Below are 15119 nucleotides of genomic sequence, written 5' to 3' on the forward strand. Positions count from 1 at the left end.
CGTTAGGTTAAGTGGGTGATGGGAGTTAAGGAAGGCACTTTTTGGGATGAGCACTGGATGTCATGTGTAAAAGATGAATCACTGGGTTCTACTCCTGGAGACAAGACTACACTGTACATTAACTAACTTGAATTAAAAAAAAAGTTCATAAAAAAATCAACGGAATAGCAGAATAGATTTTAAAGTAAGCTTCATTTGAAACTGATGTAAAAATATGAACACTGCAGCTTATCTAAGTAAAAAGTTCTATATTTCTTACATAAGGGACTTCTCAGTTATGTACTACTTAATCCTGTAATTTAATTTTCACCATTTTTGAAGATGGCTAATTTATCTCTTCTCTACTGCCCATTAGAAAGTCTCAAGAAACTCTGTCAACAGAACCATTATTTGCTAATTCCAGTCAGTGTACAATACTCTTTCACACAAACAGGAAACCTCATCCATCAGAGAATTTCAACTATATTAAGATATGGAGCATAATAAAGAACACAATATTGATTTCTAGTGCTTCTTTGTATTTAGATACACATTCCTCTCTGTTATTTAAACTGTTTTTTAGTAATCTCTGCAATCAATGTGGGGCCTGAACTCATAACCCTGAAATCAAGAGTCACGTGGTCTTCCGACTGAGCCAGCCAGGTGCCCCACAAAATATGCAACTCTTAATTAAGATGATTAAATGAAACCCTATGTAAATCACTTAGCAAAGTAGTTGTTCAATAAATTAATCAATGGGTGGTTCCTTTCTCTTCCCCTTTATTTTTAAATATCTAGATCCTAGAAAGCTTCCCCAAACTACATACATGCTACCGGACCTAACCCCTCCCCCAGAGCATTCTAGAATTATTTTCAGGTTATCAGCACTAGCTTGAATGTTCTTTGTTAAGCTTTTATTTCCTATTGACTGTCTCTCCATTTTGAATGGCAAACAAACTTTCAGTTCACTGGCTCATAGAAAACTGTAGAGAATGTAGTTATACATACACAGAGAAGATGTGCTTTACCACCAGTTCAATTGGAAATCACCTGGGGTATTATGCAAATATTTTAGTTGCAAATAAGTACATCACTGTTCATCACATTCAATGTTTGGAAATATTTGAAGGGGTGTAAGAATATGATTGTCAGAAGGACTAGAGAAGGAAACAATTTTAATTTCTAAGACTTGGAATCCTGTCTCACCACAAGAACATTATTTGAGAATAATTCAGCACCAATCACTGCAATCATCAAAAGATTCTTGAGAGAAAGGGAAGGCTCAAACTGAATGGCCAAAAGAAGGTAATCTTTCCTTTTTGATCTATGAATATTGAGCACGAGGGTACATCGTTTCTTAGTGATGTAGACACTTTTTGGCTAAAATCCCAAACAATGATTAATTACTCGATTGTTTAAAACTCAAGGTTAGAGTAAACTAGACTATGGAAAATAATTTAGTTTTATAATACTGCCAGGGAAGAAAGGATCAGTAATTCAAACCACTGAAACTTTATGCAAAATATACCAGAAGTCATAATTATTTAAACATTTTGTACCAGAAATGTGCATGTTTGTTGACAATCAATGTTATGTAAAACCACTGGGCAATATAACTGGCCAAGCTTTTTTTTTTTTTTTTTTTTAATTTTTTTTTTTCAACGTTTTTTATTTATTTTTGGGACAGAGAGAGACAGAGCATGAACGGGGGAGGGGCAGAGAGAGAGGGAGACACAGAATCGGAAACAGGCTCCAGGCTCCGAGCCATCAGCCCAGAGCCCGACGCGGGGCTCGAACTCCCGGACCGCGAGATCGTGACCTGGCTGAAGTCGGACGCTTAACCGACTGCGCCACCCAGGCGCCCCTAACTGGCCAAGCTTTAACACCTTAGGTCACTGGTTCTTGGCCCAGGAAAGGTCGCTCAAAGACAGTATGGACAGAGGGAGTCAATGAACACCCAGAAACTTATGAAAGGGAAAGGGCAGGAAGAAGAGGGAGTAGAGATTGTACACTGAAAAGCTGTGATTCAGGTGATTCTGAACCTCCTTGACATTGAAAATCACTGCTTTTTAGATAGCTTAAAACAAGATGGCTTGATAGTGGGTTAATGAAATAACCACTGTTTTCTACCATCTATTATCTATTGGCACTTTCTTCCTGGTGACAAACTTAGTCTTTTCATACTTTCATTAGGTTAAAAGGAAGGAATCAGACTACATAAGATACCAGGATAGTTTTACAGAATTGTTTTGCAAAAGTACTTTCCAGCCAGTTTTTAAAGGAAGATTTTTGGTGCTGATATTGCCAGCTCAGGTTAATGAAGAGCCTAGATGTTCCCTAAAAAGACAGCCTTGCCATACCTCAAGAATATCTGTCCTCTCCAATCTATGGTTTTAAAACTCAGGGACACTCGATACTTGTGATTATACCTCTGGAACACCTTTCTTATGTTCTAAGTCAAGAGTATGCTATAGACATCACTAATCCCAATACTGCTGTCATTTTAAAGGCAAATATTTTTGGGGCGCCTGGGTGGCGCAGTTGGTTAAGCGTCCGACTTCAGCCAGGTCACGATCTTGCGGTCCGTGAGTTCGAGCCCCGCGTCGGGCTCTGGGCTGATGGCTCAGAGCCTGGAGCCTGTTTCCGATTCTGTGTCTCCCTCTCTCTCTGCCCCTCCCCCGTTCATGCTCTGTCTCTCTCTGTCCCAAAAATAAATAAACGTTGAAAAAAAAAAAATTTAAAAAAAAAAATAAAAAAAAAAATAAAGGCAAATATTTTTGACCTATAGAGAAACTCCTAATGAAATACACATTCAGTATACAGCTCAGCTGTTAAGTATGTGCGTGTGCACACACACACACATATGTATACATGTAGATAATACAAGGATGCAATTTTCAAATAACTAATTGAATTTTCAGAAAATAATATTTGTCTTACTTTGTAGACTGGGGTCTAAAATTCAAAGGAAAATATGTGCCAGGTGTTGTGAATAAGTCTATCAGGTCAGCAGGAAGAGAGGGTAATGGGCTTTGTGACAAAGTAGAGCATGCATTCCCCATCTTTCAAACATGTGAAGGCTTTCAAACATTTAAAATACATTGTGCATGCCTAAAAAAATTAGTCTGAATATTGAAGGAAGAAGCCCTTCCTATTCCAAATTGATAGACATAATGGATACATTTTAACATAAATAAAGACAGGGATAAATAGACGGTGAATATAAAAAGAGAAGAACCCTGGAAGATTAAAATTCTGGCTTCTCATTTCAATTTGCTGCTGTAGACCAAGCTCTCTGATACATCTCTGTAAATACAATATTATGAAAAGATGGATGTGTCAAAGCACTCAAGGTATATATTTTAGCAGGAAAATATTTATATTCCAGGATTCTCATGATGACTAGCCATACTAATGGAGTTATATAAAAAGATTTACCATGTTGATATAAAGACAATTTTCTATTTTCATAAGGAGGACATATAAAAAGCACATAACTGAAACGTGTACAAATTGTCTGACTTTCTACTTTTTCTGCCCACCCTGTTAGTATAGATGATAAAGGAACACGACACAGTAGACTGAGCCCCTGGTTTCTCTGTGGGAACAGTTCTCTGCCCCTCTACTAACAACTCTGTTCAGAGCAACTCCAGAGGCTCCAAGATCTAACCTAGGTCTTTATACTTATGTCACTTGTGCAGAGGACCTCAACCCATTACAGAATCCAGAGTTTATGGAGTCCAAAGGGTACACTCACATACTAAACTGGCCTCCATCTCTTGGGGCAATTTTGAGTGAAATGGAATTGGTCTAGGCCCTTGCTTGTGCATCACAAATGTTAACCAGTTCAGTTCAGAGCCTCACTATGATTCAGAAGTTGGAGCTCCTATGGATAACTAGAATTTTTAGTAAATTCACTGAGATTTTACTGTACTGCTAAGGCCAGAAGAAGACAACTTATATAAAGGCTCTGTATAGTCCAACTTACTTCCTAGAATAGTGGTTAGCAAACTTTACAGGTGTACAAATTTATCTAGAGAGCTCATTAAGCCATAGATTTCTCATTGATTCTGACTAGGTACATCTGAGATAGAGCCTGGGAAATTTCCATTTTTAACTAAGCATCCCAGGTGACTTTGATGCAAATGCTCTCCAGACTACACAGCATGAAACACTGTCTTAGAGAATTCAAAGGGGGTGCAGCACATCCCAGACAAGGATTGGGAGACCCCTACTGCTATGGATTAGTCTGGAATTACCCTATTGCCCTGCATTCTCTGTCTGAAGACCAATAACCTTTTCTTTAAAGTGCTTTAACAAATATCTGCAATTAGATTTCATCTAATTACTTAGATGGCAGTTACATTCTTCATTCCTCAGGAATCCATCGGCAATAAATGTTTAAGGTATCATTACTAATTAGTGGAACTACTTACTTTTTCCCAAATGTGAACTAATTGGTTGGTCTGGTTTAAATAAAAAACCCACAATCTATGCTCTTCTGTATACATATATATCTTTGTATCTTCTTTTACATTATAACTTGCAATACTCTCATCTGGAAGACTATATAAACCTGGAATATGTGTTTTTGCACCAACGTGTCTGACCTTGTAAGAGAAATCCTATAGTTTTTTCTGATATATTGAATTAATAATCTGCATACTGGGAAAGTACAATGCTTGTCACCAACAACTGCATTGCATGTTTTCTATTTGAATAACTTTTTAAATTTTTTTTTAACTTTTTATTTTTGAGAGATAGTGTGTGAGTGGGGGAGGGGCACGGAGAGAGGGAGACACAGAATCTGAAGCAGAACCCAGGCTCTGAGCCATCAGCACTGAGCCCGACACAGGGCTCGAACCCACGGAACCGTGAGATCATAACCTGAGTCGAAGTGGGATGCTTAACTGACTGAGCCACCCAGGTGCCCCTATGTGAATAGCTTTTAACTTAAAAATGTCAGCTACCCAATGTTTCTCAACAGGGTACTATTGGCATTTGGGCTGACAATTCTATTTTGGGGGGCTGGCAATTCTTAAGTGAGCAGGACTGTCTTGCTCCCAGTGAATGCTAAAGCATCACCAAAAGCACTTTCACACATTTTAAAATACCCTTTCATTGGTTGCTAACTCCCCTGGTTAAGAACAAATGAGACACCCTATTTTTATGGAAAGCTGTAATTGCTCAGTCCCATTATTTCCAATTTCTAATGGTACTTTGCAATATCTCGTAGGACATACGGACTTCTGAGCTAGTCCATATACATGGACATTGGAGATCTGGACAGAGGCCATGTACAATCCTACTGTTCACAAGGTGATGTTGTTGGACTAGTGCTCTCCTGCCTATACTAGGCAATAATAAATTATTAGAAAGCGGCCATAATAGGTTTCAGAACAAGAACAGATCAGTAAATCTGTAGAGGAACAGAATAGTAATAGTTACTGCTACATTTAGTGAAAATTACTATGTTCTAGACATGAGCTGAGCACCACATAATGTGATGATAATGTAGCAATGAGGTCGATCCTCATTTATTATGCCCATTTTACAGATTAAAAAAAGTAAGAGCCTGACCTCTTAACTACCATGCTTTATAGTTTCTCAGGACATATTTAACAGGTCTCTATAAAATATTTTCCAAAAAATGAGTTTCAGGCATGAAAAGTTATCACACAGTAAAGTCTCAATTGGTTACACTGTCTCATTTAGGTATATATTTTTTTGTTCTTAGAATGCTAGCTCGTTCCTATATTGTGAGCCACTTAAAGACAGGATCCACCTATCTGGACCACCATAGCATCTACCACGGTTACTTCTACATAGTAAGTGCTCAATAAATATTTATTGAATTGAAAAATAAGATCGATTTTATCAAATAGAAAAGATCAACAGGAACCCTTCTTTGGCCAATTCAGAGAACAATCAAGGAACTAAATTAACCACTCATACTATAATCAACTCTTCTTGTGCACTAGGAATCTTTTTTTAAAGCATGTGAACTGAACCACAGCTAACATTTATACTTAGATGTGCTGCTTCATAAACACTGCCAGTGTCGTTTGCAAAACTCACTTGTTTATAATAGACATCAAGGGTCCTTGCTACACACGGATTCCCACTCCACCCTCATTGCTATTGGCCACTTACCCTTTGCTCCATCAGTCAGCAGATACAGCCTTTCCGACTTCAGCATGATTTTTGCTAAATGTCACTACTTCATTTTAATTCTATACTGTCTCCCGGAACCCCAATTATCACTCCCTCCCCACCACATTCCCAGTAACAATCATCCTTTTAAATACTAAAAACTCAGTGTGCAAAAGTTGAAGTCAGTGCCCACAAACATCAGGAAGAGGCACTTGATATTTATTTACTAGAAAATAGTTTCCTCCTTTGGACACCCGATGCCACTCCTTATTGACCTTCCCTGCAATGCAGAGGCTTTTGCTCCACAAAACATCTCAGCAGAAACTTTCCAGAGCTGCTGATGGAGCATTCTGGTTCTTCTGCTGTATAGGTGGGCTCCTACAAGACTAGTCAGAGAACCCAAGGTCTTGCCCCTTAAGCAAGTTTCCTAAACCCTCTGCCTCGTTTTCTCAAGCTGTAAAATAGGAATAAAGAATTAGCCTCTCCCCATTTCTAACTGAGGAACACTAGGACCCTAACAGTACATAAGAGATTGTTAAATCTCTGTGAAAACACCTTGCATTCTTGAAAGACAGACACAAAGTACCCCTCAGTGATGTTATCTGACCACAGTCTTAGGTTGTGTTCAAGGAAATAGAGAACTAAAACATGTTACAACACATGCCACACCACACCCAGAATGTATCAGGTACATGGAAAGGTTATACAGAGTGAGCTCATTCTCTAAAACGGAGGTCAGCACAGTAAATGAGGGCAGGGCTGAGGGGGGAGGGGGGACCTCACCATAGAAATAAAAATGCCAAACTAAATTAACATAGCTGCTGCTTTTCTTGTGTGCATTTTTTTTCCCCCGGGTCACACAAATCCCTGGTTTTGTAACCCAACCGCGCGTCCGGTCACCAGACACATTCCGGCTGAAGAGACAGCAACGGTGTTACCTACAGGGAGGGAGGGGTGACCAAATAACACAATTTAACTTAGAGCCCATGTGGAAAGAAACGCATCTTTAGGGTCAAAAGACGGTAGGAGCGCGGGTCCAAACCACGGGAGCCAGCGGCAGCGTGCGAGTGTGGGGTCGCGCAGGGCCGGGCGCTCGCCTGGGAAGCAGACGCGCGGCCTTGGAGGCCAGCGGCCGAAATCAGTACTCACTCTGCGTCCGACCCCCCCGGGCCCAGAGACTTCAGCTGGGTTTTCAGGACGTTTGCATTCCAGGCTGGGCTCGGCCCCCGCGGTTTCTGCTGTGAGCCTCGGCCCACAGGCACGCACGGGGTGGGGCGGGGCGAGGCGGGGCGAGGCGGGGCGGGCCCGGGACGCGACGCACGCTGCTCCCCGCCCTCCTCCCCCGGTGGCACCGCCCCTGAGCTCCGGGCAGCTCAGCGGAGGAACGCGCCCGCCCCGCCCACCTGTCTTGAGTAGGCATCCGGGAAGCCGGCTGCGTTGATAACGCCGAGGGTGATGCAGGCCACGCGCGGGGTGCACAGTCCCTGCTGATGGCAGAGATCTACCGCTCCCAGGAGTCACCCTGTGACTCCACCAAAATAAGCGAGCGAGCGAAGTGGGGTGCTCTCGCAAATACACGCTCCAAATATCTCTTTTTAAAGTAGAAAGCAAATTACTGATGACCATCACCAGGGATTCGTAATACATTTCAAATAGTATAATGGATATTTTAAAAAGCAGTGTAACAGAATCAGAATTCTACTAAATTATCGTCCATTATTATACTTAAAAATATCAAAATAAGTAATAAGAAAAATGGATTTTAAGCCAATGAATAAAATAAGTCATGGGTCCGTATTACTATGAATGGAATGAATGAATGAATGGAAAGGAAATGCTCTTTATTATAAAAGAATGGCAAGTAATAAATACAGAACGAATGATGGTGTTAATAGAAGAGTTATGAAATTTTAAAAGAAATACGGAAAGCCAACTTTTCTCAAAGTCACAAATCAGTCACCATAAAGACTCTGGACACTGAACTTGGGGTGTGACTGGAGGAGGAGAGGGTGGTCAGTGGTTGGAGAAAAGAAACCTCAGGCCTGGATACTGACAGCTGAGCAGTGACTCAACGGTGCATCCAGCCAAGGCAGAGGTGACTGCCAGCTGGCATGAAAAAGGCAGAGAGGTCATCTGCACAGCTTTATACCCACACCAAGAAGCCAGAGCAGGTGAGGTTCCTGACTTCCTCTGCAAGGTGTCCCTCACAGCCACCTTATTGATTTTCATTTTTCACTTACTTCTGTTAACTAAAGCTGGTGAAGTAAGCACCCTTCCAACTCTATTTTTTTTTATTTTATTTATTTATTTTGAGAGAAAGAGAACAAGTGGGGGAGGAGCAGAGAGGGAGGGAGAGAGAGAATCCTGAGCAGGCAGGCTCTGCACTGTCATCACTTAAACTGACATGGGGCTAAGACTCACAAACCGTGAGATCATGACCTGAGCCAAAATCAAGAGTCAGTCACTTAACCGACTGAGCCACCCAAGGTGCCCCCAACTCTAATATTTTATAATTCCCTCAACAGAAGACCCTGTCCTTAAAATTATTCCCAATGAAAATACAGCTTAAAAATTCCTTTTTTTTTTACTATTAGTAATTTCTTTCCTTTAAAAAATTTTTAAACAAAACCTCAGCTCATCTAGGTTTCACTAACATTCATTTCCTCCTATGACAAAAACAGCACAGGATGACTTATTTGGGCCACACCCCAAAAGGGATGCATCCTGGGTAACATAGCCCCAGGGTTAGCACATCTCCCTCAACGGAGGTGAGGGATCCTATACGACTGAAGAATGCAGATAAGTAATTACATGTTATGAGATAAATTTTTCAGAGAGTCTTATACTACAGTACGTACAGAAAGTGGCCCCTTTTCTTAGAAATGAAGAGGGACATTATTTCCTGATGTGCTTTGGCTGCCCAATCCCTGAGATTCATCCTTTCTCCCAGTGTGGTCCTCAGATCCTTTGCATCTGAAACATCTGGGGGTAAGTATTAACTAAATAAAATCCTGGGCCTCACCCTACCCCTTTGAATCAGAATTCTTGACTGGGAACCTGAGAATCTGTATTTAAACCAGATTCTCCAAGCAATGTTTATGTAATCTAAGGTACAGGCAGTCTAAACTGCCCACAATCAGAACAATTCAGCGTCCTTGCTACTCAAAGTGTGGTTGCCAGACCAGCAGCAGCAGCAACTAGGAGCTTGTTAGAAAAACAGAATTTCAGCCTCACTGCAGACTTCTTGAATCAGAATCTCATTTCAATAAAAACCCCACTGATTCAATATGAATATTACAATATGACAATTACTCCTCTGAATCTTGTTTTCCAAATGGTTACTTGTGCATTGCCTATAATATTTGTAATTGGCTATATTATATTTACTTAATATTTAAAAAATAGATTTACTTTTTTAACCTTTAGCCTGTCTTAAAACTATCCTTGGGATCATGAGTTTGAAGTGCTAGTTTATCTTGAAGCACATTAAAATACATGCATAACTCTTAAAATAAACATGTTTGCCTACTTATTAACACACAGAGTCATCTCCCAAACTACATATGGTCCAAGGATACTGTGGGGTGAGGCTGACACTGAATGCCAGAATACACATAGTTTTTCCAGCCTCTCACTAATCTTATGGATGAGAAAATTAGCAGCTGAGAAGAGGGATATTTAATGCCAACACAGCTATTTATGGCAAAACCAGAAGCAAAATCACAAAAGAATTCTTTGTGGGTGCTTATTCCTTCACAAATCTCTCCTGTAGCTGGAGGAAATGTTGTTTGTATCGTCATTTGACTGTTTGTTTTAGAGAGAGAGAGACAGAGAGCAGGGGAGAGGGGCAGAGAGAGAGAATATCCCAAGCAGGCTCCATGCACAGTTGTAGAGCTGGATGCAGGGCTCGATCCCACAACCTTGGGATTGTGATGTGAGCCAAAAACAAGAGTCGGGTGCTGAACTGACTGAGCCACCCAGGAGCCCCTTTTATGTTTTTTTTTTCTCCCTCTAATATAGCTGAGCAACATATCATGGTTCAGTTAGTTCTCCTGTTTTCCTTTCTGTCCTAGATGTTTGTCAGTTGGCAGCTGGCCACACCTTTGAAAACCCTCACTATGTATTTATAAATTTCCCACCTACCTACTCAATATGCACCTTCCCAAAGCAGAATCCAGAGCACTCACATCCCCAGGGTCCCTTGTAGCAGAGTTGAGGCACATGACTTACGCTGGTCAATTACATATGCCATAAAAGAATGAGGCTAGAAGTGAACAATGTGAAGAGACCACTGCCTACCAAGAAATCTGTGTATGACAAGGCCTATTAGTCTTCAAGATTGGCACTGGCAGAGTTTCTGGCATCTGGTCCTAAATGCCATAGGTGCTGAGCTGTGGTGGTAGCACAGGAAGCACCCAAGATGAGCCTGGGCATGGTTCTTGGCTGTGAAGATTTAGATTCCTTCTGCTGGAGTCCTTGGGATCTCTACGAGCTACCCGCCAATCCTTAAGAAATCCCTTTTTGGGGTGCCTGGGTGGCGCAGTCGGTTAAGCGTCCGACTTCAGCCAGGTCACGATCTCACGGTCCGTGAGTTCGAGCCCCGCGTCAGGCTCTGGGCTGATGGCTCGGAGCCTGGAGCCTGTTTCCGATTCTGTGTCTCCCTCTCTCTCTGCCCCTCCCCCGTTCATGCTCTGTCTCTGTCTGTCCCATAAATAAATAAAAACGTTGAAAAAAAAAATTAAAAAAAAAAAAAGAAATCCCTTTTTTGGTTTGAAATAGAGTGGAGTCCAGTTGGAACTAATAACCTCAGCCAATATATCTTCTTAATAGCTGTAGTCTACTACAGACACATTCCTTTTTTTTTTTTTTTTCATTTTTATTGTTCATTTATTTTTGAGAGAGAGACAGAGTGTGAGCAGGGGAGGGGCAGAGAGAGAAGGAGAGAGACACACACAGAATCCAAAGCAGGCTCCAGGCTCTGAGCTGTCAGCACAGAGCTGGATCGGGACTCATACTCATGAACCATGAGATCATGACCTGAGTGGAAGTCAGACACTTAACCGACTGAGCCACCCAGGTGATCCTACTGCAGACACATTCCTAAAGCAAGTTTCTTCACCTGAACAAGGACATGGTTACTATCCATGCTGCCTGAGAACTCGTCCAGCAATAGTTGCATGACTGATTACAAATCACAACTATTTTCATACTGGCGTTACTAAGAGCATAAATAATTTCTGCAACTTCATTAGTCCTCATTATTAATTTCCCAAAAATCGAATTTTAAGTGCTAAACTTCTTACAATAATTATTTGGAGTTAGAAAGGTCTATGTCATTTAAGTGCTTTGGATCTTCCAAGCACAGAACTGCATGGCAGTGATATTATTTGTGTACATAATTACTCATTTTGTAAGAACCCTCGTAAAATAGTTCTGCAATACATGGTATCCATTCTAGATCACACAGCTTATGATTAGTTTCAGATTAAATATTTAACTTTTAAGATGGGCTATAAAGTTTTCTTTATAATGGTGAAATTATCACTTATTTTAACTTTCAAGTTCAGTACATCAAGAATCAAGAAAACCAAAACTAATTCTCCCTGCCAATTATATCTACTATTTTGTCATCTCATCTGTCAGGGTAATACTATGTTGCCTGTGTGTGTTATTATAATTAACTTATAATAAAAGGCTTCAAGTGATCACAAGTGCTATTATGCCAGCTTTTCTAAATGATACATGGGAATGACCTTTTTTTAAAAAAAGTGATGATGCGGCTGAGTTAAAGCCCTTTCAATTGGGCATCAAAGCAGAAGTGATTTATATATATATATATATATATATATATATATATATATATATATATAATCTTCCAATAATCTATAAATGTTAAAGATATGAGAAAGAAAGGAGTGAAGAATAAAACTCTGGGGAAAACTAATATTCAGGAAACTGCTGAAGCAAAGCAAGTCAGGAAAGTGCAACAGGAGAGAGGACAAAGAGGACAATGTCTTAGAAGCTAAGGAAAGAATGTCAAGTTTGACATTAAATAAACACTAAATATGTGGCTAAAATGCCTCCACCTCCCAGCTACACTCCCTCCCTCAACTTTCGGAGACACAGCAGGGTTTGGGGAAGATGCCAAAATTCTTTACAGAATTCTGAATGAGTGACTAGGTGTGCATTTCCACAGTCTACTAAACACCTCCCCACCAAGAGTTTAGATAATCCCAAATTTTAGAAACCATCTCCACTTGATCCACCAAATCTCATAGGGGTGGGGTTTTCTACCGAGGCTTCTCATGTGTGGAGGCATAATTTAAGCAGAAGTTAAATAAAGGTTGCAATTCTATAAAAGACAGGACATATATGGCAAATCTTTATATATATATAAATATCTTTATATATATATATTTTTTTTAATATATATATATATATTTTAATATATATATATATTTAAGTGTTTGTTTATTTTGAGAGAGAGAGTGAGAGCAAGCAGGGGAGGGGCAGAGACCGAGGGAGAGAGAATCCCAAACAGAGAGAGAGGGACAATCTGCACACTCACAACTCGCAGCCAAACAAGGTGACTTGAGCCAAAATCGAGAGTCAGACGCTTAACGTACCCAGCTTCCCAGGTGCCAGTGGCACATCTTTTTTAGTTTTAGACATTCAAACAAGAGTGTGAGGCTAACAGGAGTAGTCACAGCTGACATACATTTTCCCCAGTACCTACGAAATGCCAGGCTGAGGGCTATGTGTTTTAAATATTTTATTACATTGAAGCCTCTTGGCAGATCTGTCCAAAGAAGTCCTATCCCCATTTTATACATGAAGAAACTGAAGCTCACTGGAGATAGGTAAACTTGCTAAGAGTAAGTGGCAAAGAGGCAACTTGGGTTTGTTTTGCTGTGCAGAAGTCCTCTTACCCATAGTTAGCACTGAGGCTGTGCTCCTGAATCTGTTCAACTCTGTGGCCAGCTTCTTCTCATTTCTCAGCTGGATTTTGTTTTGGGCACCTTTTAAGGGCCTGGAGAGCAGCTGGGGCTCCAAAAAGCATTTAAAACATTAACTCTTAACCAAGCCAAGTAACCTATATGAGAAAGTATGCAGACCTCCATAGAAAAGAGACTAGTTTTAAAGGAAAAATGCTTATTTAAAATAGTTGTGTAGGGGCACCTGGGTGGCTCAGGAGGTTGAGTGTCTGACTTTTGATTTAGGCTTTAGGTCATGATCCCATGGTCGTGGGATGGAGCCCTGTGTGAGGCTCCATCCTGAGCATGGAGCCTGCTTGGGTTTCTCCCTCTCCCTCTCCCACTGCCCCTCCCTCTCAAAATAAATATATAAACATTTAAAAATAAATAAATAGTGGCGGCTGGGTGGCTCAGTTGGTTAAGCGTCCAACTTCAGCCTAGGTCATGATCTCGCAGTTTGTGGGTTCAAGCCCTGCCATCGGGCTCTGTGCTGACAGTTCAGAGCCTGGAGCCTACTTCTGATTCTGTGTCCCCTCTCTGTCTCTCAAAAATAAACATTCAAAATAATTTTTTAAAAAAATAAGTAGTTGTATAGATAGCCCTGAAATAATGTTTTTGATGATCTCAGACATACTGGAAGATCACAAGTTGAAATGGGCTGAACAAAACTATTTAAATGTTGAAAACTACTAACTAAAATTGTAGTTTTTTGTCTTGAAATGTGTTGTTTCAGTGATTTTTATAAGTTGCAAAGCTCTCAAGTGCTATATTACCAAAGAATGCTCCATTAGAGCTTCTGACGTCCAGTGGTGTCGAGGACCTTGTCTGAACAGGAAGCCTGGGTTTGAACCCTTGTTCTATCCTACTGGCTTTGCAATCTTATCAAGGATGCTTAACCTCTCTGGGCCCTGACTCCCTCAGGTATAAAGGAATAATAATTACAACATTAATAAAAGAATACATGAGGTATTTACACAGAGCATTTAGCAGAGAGCCTAGTGTGGCTAATGCTCATCAAGACAATCTGAATTATTTTCTGAAGAAGTGAAAGTGCTGTATTTATACTTACATTATGTGTAAAAGTCCAATATTATCTATAGATATTATGATAAGAATATTTACTGAACACTTATTATATGCCAAGAAAAATTGTAGAATCAATGATTTTACTAGGTTTTAAATTGTTCAAACCATTACTAAGAAATTACATTCTCCTCCCCACCCCCAGCATAGAAAGGATACTTTGTTCAAAACTTACCATGATATACAAGTACTATTTGCCTTCTCTACAGACTCCACCCACTAATGATAGACCTGTTGTAGAGCAGGAGTCTTTTCATGCTCAGGAAATGACTGACCTTGGTGGCCGGGGCTGTTCCACCAGCATGGGTTCTGGAAGGCTGACTGCTCCCAAGGCTTGTTGCTTTTTTCTTAAAAATAAGAAAGTATATATTTTAGTTTCACTGGGGTAAACCATCCTAACAATGTAGACAAGTTAAATTTTCATATCAATACAAATATTTTCTTAAGCAAACTTCAGACTAATATACTAAGCACACAAAAATTAATGTTTTTAAACTTTAATGTTTTTAAATTGTTCATCTTTGTCTGAAGACTATATAAACACTGAAAAGGAAGAGGAAGCTGAATAAATCCCAATTATTCAATAGTGAATGATTCTGGAGAACTACAAAGATCCTCATGGGAAGTTGCCATTTCCACCATGAAGCACTTCTGGAAACAACTTCACTCGCTGTGGAGTGGGTGGCTTTCTCTCTTACAGCACTATAGACAGTGCATGCTAGCACAACCTCTACAGAGGGTGATTTAGCAATAAGTCGCAAAGACAGAATTCTACTTCTAAAAGTTTATCTCATGGGGCGCCTGGGTGGCGCAGTCGGTTAAGCGTCCGACTTCAGCCAGGTCACGATCTCGCGGACCGGGAGTTCGAGCCCTGCGTCGGGCTCTGGGCTGATGGCTCAGAGCCTGGAGCCTGTTTCCGATTCTGTGTCT

At 40.5% G+C, this 15119-nt stretch overlaps 1 protein-coding gene across 19 annotated transcripts in view; it reads right to left on the bottom strand.

Annotated features, from left to right (window-relative positions):
• CAST (calpastatin) overlaps nt 1–15119 on the bottom strand; it is a 110445-nt gene that overhangs the window by 63033 nt on the left and 32293 nt on the right. For 12 of the 19 annotated variants that reach the window (XM_086694215.1, XM_086694144.1, XM_086694098.1 and 9 more), the window contains exon 1: nt 7282–7433. Coding sequence is in view for 6 of the 19 variants with exons in the window: in XM_086694532.1 (XP_086550658.1) it covers nt 14465–14536 (72 nt within the window). In the remaining 13 variants the exon portion in view is untranslated. Of the gene's footprint in view, nt 1–7281; nt 7434–14464; nt 14537–15119 lie in introns of those variants that run through there. The other 7 variants (XM_086694532.1, XM_086694481.1, XM_086694575.1 and 4 more) reach the window with 1 other exon arrangement.

The sequence above is a fragment of the Puma concolor genome, chromosome A1 (assembly GCF_028749965.1).
Source record: "Puma concolor isolate L17-30 chromosome A1, mPumCon1.1.hap2, whole genome shotgun sequence".
NCBI classification, from domain to species: Eukaryota; Metazoa; Chordata; class Mammalia; order Carnivora; family Felidae; genus Puma; species Puma concolor.